Source organism: Solanum verrucosum, unplaced genomic scaffold, assembly GCF_900185275.1.
Source record: "Solanum verrucosum unplaced genomic scaffold, falcon-dt-bn FXZP01000196.1, whole genome shotgun sequence".
In the NCBI taxonomy this organism is placed as follows: domain Eukaryota; kingdom Viridiplantae; phylum Streptophyta; class Magnoliopsida; order Solanales; family Solanaceae; genus Solanum; species Solanum verrucosum.
Window position 1 is genome coordinate 3,459,355 of NW_026020420.1, and position 6,026 is coordinate 3,465,380.

General features: G+C 26.8%; 1 protein-coding gene across 1 annotated transcript; it reads left to right on the forward strand.

The window, feature by feature from the left end:
* The first annotated feature begins 4,784 nt into the window (after positions 1–4,784).
* LOC125806943 (auxin-responsive protein SAUR71-like) lies at positions 4,785–5,168 on the forward strand. The gene has a single exon (XM_049486695.1). It carries the CDS (start codon positions 4,785–4,787, stop codon positions 5,166–5,168), a length of 384 nt encoding a protein of 127 aa, XP_049342652.1.
* Positions 5,169–6,026: the final 858 nt, after the last annotated feature.

Consider the following 6,026-nt stretch of genomic DNA (forward strand, 5'->3'; position numbering starts at 1 on the left):
AAAAATTATTTTTAGTATAGTGTACGTCGTACGTGTTCTGTCTCATAATTTTTAGAACTTACATTGTACGTAGACTACGTAGACAGAGGCGTATCCAAGGGGGGTCATCGGATTCATGTGAACCCATGCTCTCCTCCCGAGATCATATATAGTAGTGTTATATATTTTCTTTTAAATATTGAAATATAGTTGTGTGAACCCACACTTGGAGAATCACATAATGCGATAATGACTAGGTGTACCTCTGTACGTGAGGTTAGAAATTTGAATTTTATATTTATCTTGTTTTATTTTACTTTCTAAAATTAGATAACACTTCTCTAAGTGGTAATTGATCACAATACTTTTGACATTTTAATTATCTAATAAGAATTAATTTTGGAGCTATAGTATTAAAATTTTAATAATTTACAATTAGTAAAAATCTAAATATCAAATCGATCAAATTTATATCTTAAATCAATATTTTTGTAATAACGCATCTATCTTCTCTAAATCCTGAATATGCCTCTTACTCAATTAATGTAGATGTTTTTCTACTCCCAACACAACACATGCATGAACCTTTGAACAATAACTTCGTGCAGAACTAAGGTACAATTTGGAAGGTTTGGACAGCTCAATCATTTATGTATTATTTTGCTTCATACTTTTTCCGTCCATCTTTACTTATTTTTACTTGTTCACTATACAAAAAATGATAGTTCAATATTCCATCTATCCCTAATTACTTATCTATTTTTTTCTTTTTTTAGTTGTTCCTAATTACTTGTCTATTTTGACAATCAAGAAAGGACAAATTTATTTTACTGATTATAACCCCAATTAATTACTTTGAAAAATGTAGAACCTCTTGAAAACTCTATGTTTTTAATTCATTCACTTCATAATTAATAGAGTAAAATGGTAACTCACTATATCAATAATTGTTTTCTTAAGAGGTGTGTTAATTCAAAAGTGGACAAGTAATTAGGTGTAGAGGGAGTAATACTTACTCTCTTTGTCCCTAATTACTTGTCCACTTTTTCTTTTTTAGTTGTCCCTATTTACTTGTCCATTTTGACAAATTACCTATTATGCCCTCAATTAATTACTTTGAAAAAAAGTAAAACTTTTTGAAAACATTAAATTTTTAATTCATCCACTTCATAATTAATGGGTGTAAAATGGTAAACTCACAGACAATTATTATTTTCTTAATAGGTGTGTCAATTCAAAAGTGAACAAGTAATTAGGGACAGAGGGAGTATCTAGTTTGGAAAATCAAGAGATAGTTTACTCTCTTAATTATGTCTATTTTACCCTTGATATTAAATACTACTCCCCCCCCCCCCCCCCCGTCTCATTTTATGTGAAGTAGTTTGACTCGGCATGAAGTTTAATAAAGAAATGAAGACTTTTAAAACTTGTGGTCTAAAATGAATGATAGAAATTTGTGTGACTATAAATCATTTCACTAAGGGTAAAATGAACAATTTAAAGTTTTAATTGTTACCTAATATAGAAAAGTGTTATTCTTTTTGGGATTGACTAAAAAGGAAAGTAAATCATATAAATTTGGACAGAAGGAGTATTCAACATCTAATACATTTCCCAAAAGATTAAATTTAACATATTCAAAGGGTAATATGGTATGTTACTCCTATTATTTATTATTTCTCAATGTGTGTATCATGTCAATAGTGAACAACTATTGTTGAACAAATAAAATATAATATTAATACTCATGTGTGAGATAAAAATCGGATTTAACAGTTGGACGAATCGGAAATTAGTGACACATGGCAAGAATGACAGGTCAGATGCGAATTTTGAATCGTGTTAATTATAAAATCGTCTTTATTAAAATATACTTTATCCTTTAATGAGAAATTTACCATAAAAAATCAAATTTAGTCGAATATGATATATAGTACATATAAGTTATTGGATTAGACTAATAAAAAATGTCAAATAACTTACTCAAACGGAGAAAATATAACTCATGATGAATCAAACAAGCGCATACGAATATTTTAAAGAATTCGTACAACATAATTTCATACTTAGGTGCGAATTAAGAGAAATAATAATATTTTCTCCGTCCTTATTTTTGTGGCATTTTTCGAATTTCGAAAAAACAAGTTAATTTTTAATCGTAAATTTTTATATATGTTTTAATTATTTTGAATTGACAATTACTGTGATTTATAGTACTTTTTACATAGTTTACAAATATATAAATTTCATTTAAATTTTTTTGAAGATTCCACGGGTAATTTTCAAATCAAATATCTCAAAAAATAAAAAATGTCATATAAATTAAAACAGATGAATGTCATATAAATTAAAACAGATGGAGTAATAAGAATAAAGAGGGACATGGAGATTTGTACAATTATTTGTAGTCTACGGACTAAGATAAAATATTGAAGATTGGACAGCTCATGAACCATATACTATACCGCGTTTTCATTATTGTCGAAAGAAAATTTAACTAAATATAATCCAAACTTTATAAAATATAGGGTAAAGGGTCAAATATGTCCTTAAACTATTCGAAAAGGTTTGGATATATCCTCTGTTTAAAGTTTGGCTCACTCATGCCCTCGCCGTCCAACTTTTGATCTAAATATGCCCTTATGGGCGTTAGTTGGCCTGTTGGACATATCCAGCTAATTTTTTATTTCTTTAAATGCCACATGAAATTGACATGTTATTTTGATTATACCACATGACATTTATATGAAAAATGGAAAGGGATCAATTATACCCCTAAAAAATTTGAGCCCATAAACACCTGATCCGACCCATAAATCAACCCCCCCTTTTAAATAAACTACCCGACCCGTTTTCAATAATTTTGTTTAAATTTTTATTTTTTTCGGTAAATCCGAAAATGAGTAATTGATTAATAAAAAATAGGAAAAATATGAAAAAAATATAAAATTAACGCCAAAAATTCACAAATAAATATTGTAACCTTAAATTCAACAATTTCAACAATTTTTTAATTTTTTTGTTTTTTTGGTAAATCCCGAAAATGAGTAATTGATTAATAAAAAATAGGAAAAATATGAAAAATAAAATAAAATTAATGCCAAAAATTCACAAATAAATATTGTAACCTTAAATTCAACAATTTCAACAATTTTTTAAATTTTTTATTTTTTTCGGCAAATTTCAAAAATGAGTAATTTATTAAAAACAATAAAAATTTAAATTTTTTTTCAAGGTTACTATATTTATTTGTGATTTTTTGGCGTTAATTTTATATTTTTTCATATTTTTTATTAATCAATTACTCATTTTTGAGATTTACCGAAAAAATAAAAATTTTAAAAAATTGTTGAAATTGTTGAATTTAAGGTTACAATATTTTTTTGTGAATTTTTGGCATTAATTTTATTTATTTTTTCATATTTTTTATTAATCAATTACACATTTTCGGGATTTACCAAAAAAAATAAAAATTTATACAAAATTGTTGATAACGGATCGGGTAGTTTATTTAAAGGGGGGGGGGGGGGGTTGATTTATGGGTCGGATTCGGTGTTTATGGGTTCAAATTTTTTAGGGGTATAATTGATCCCTTTCCATTTTCATATAAATGTTATGTTGTAAAGTCAAAATGACATGGCAATTCCATGTGGCATTTAAAGAAATAAAAAATAAGCTGAATATGTCCAGCAGGCCAACTAATGCCTATAGGGGCATATTTAGACCAAAAATTGGACGGCGAGGGCATGAGTGAGCCAAACTTTAAACAAAGGGTATATCTAGACCTTTTCGAATAGTTTAAGGGCATATTTGACCCTTTACCCTAAAATATATGTACTCCTATGTTCTAGGTTTTGTATAAAAATACATATAAAAAGTACACAATTAATTTGAACCCCACACTCTGAATTCCAAAGAGACCAACAGATAAAGATAATTCTTTTTTTTTTTTTTTGTAAAGTACATTTTTTGTTTCACTTTTTTTATTTGCTTTTAAAAACTTAATATATTTTTATATATATAGTAATGATTTAATCTTAAAATATTTAATTATTTCTTAATAAGATAATTTATTAACTTAAGTCATGTAAATATTTATAACTTATTTTAAAATATAAATTTTAAAAATCTTTATTTATTACTATTTTTGTCTCATATTAGATGAACATCATACTACTAAAAGTATTTGTCTCATTTTACTTGACACTTACTAAATTAGAATTAATTATTTTTCCATTTTACCCCCATAATTAATATGACTTTGAAAGTTTAAACAAATTTTGAAGATCCATTTTTTTTTTCAAGAGGCTAAGTAATATTTCCTTTGCCCAACAATAATTGTTCACTATTGATTTGACACAAGAATTCAGAATCAGTAAATGGTAGGGGTAAATTTACCTAATCACCCCTATTAAATATAATTGATCTAAACATTGAAAAATGAATACTAGTATTTAATAGTAAAGGTAAAATAGACACAAAATGGTAAATTATTCATTGATTTTGCAAACTAGACAAATAATGTTGGAGATCCCAAAACAGTAAAGTTGATCAATCTATTAATAATTTCTTAATAATCGTGTAAAATAGAAAGTGTCCATCTAATATAAGACGGAGGGAATAATGATTCGAAAAGATTCATTAATGACAAGTTGCAAGCACATGTAATGGACCTATTCTTAGCATCTTAGAAGTTTCATCAATCTCCTTAATTCAACTTATTGTATAAATTCCCTTCTTCTTAATCTGTTTTAGAAAGCAAAAACAAATATCACCTTACCAAAAACATATTCAAAAATTCTATAATGAGGAAAGAAAGAAACAATTGCAAGGCCATGCTTAATCATCTTATGGTAAAGCTCAAGAACATTATTATTCATCTTCAATTAATTCCAAAATCTTCCAGTAAGCATCAATTTGATGTTGTGGAATTTGTTGAAACACCAAGAGCAAATAATGAAATGGTACCAAATGATGTTAAAGAAGGATATTTTGCTGTATTTTCAGTAAATCCAGAAGAAGAGCCAAAGAGGTTTATTGTGGAACTTCATTGTCTTAATAATCCATCATTCTTGAAATTATTAAAACAGACTGAAGATGAATATGAATTTGGACAAAAGGGTGTTCTTGAAGTTCCTTGTCATGCCTCGGAATTACAAAAAATTCTCAAACTCAAGTTTATAGTTTAGATATATTGCAAAAATTGATTTTTAACCTGAGTTATAGATCATACTAAGATAACTTTAGCGATAGCTCTCTACTATTGTCGTTGTTTTAGAGGGTGTTTATATGATATTTATTGTTTTATTCCAATTTCTTAGTGGCTTGCTACTTCCAAAGTCAAAATTAACCTCTAATGTGGTTTAACAAATTCCTATTGATTTAAAGAATGTTGTGATTATTCCGTTTAAAAGCTTAAATACTTAAAAATATATATATTCTTATTTGTTTAATTATTATATTTTTAGTACACATCGATCTTTAATTACATGCAAGTTAATTTCAAAAGTTATTTATATTAACGATGTATGCTGTTCATCTATGGTTGGAAAATATTTATTGGATTGGAGCTATCCAAAAGAGGTAATAATTATCTCGTTAGTTCATTAGCTTGTCTTCCTTTAAAATATATCCTACTTATAATAACGTATAAATACACCATTATCGGTGTTGGAAAAAAAAGTTTTTTCTAACATAATATGACAACAAGAATTTACACAAAATATGCTTTGCATATCTATCTAGACCATAGAAACCAAAGAAACCATTCATCTTGTAATAATTCCTATAACATTCCACATGTAAGTAATTTTAATTTTTTTTTTCACGGGATAAATATGAGGAAAATTCTTTCTAATAATCGTCGATAGTAAAATTCAAAGTCAAATATGACCTCTACCTACAATAACACTATGTCAAAATGACGATCATCTTATCTAAAAATTTTCTTTATAAAAAAAAGGAAAGTACATTAATTTTAAAGTTCTTAATATTATATCGACAACAAAATCAAAAGTTGTTTGGTCAACTCCTTTTCAACTGTCTTA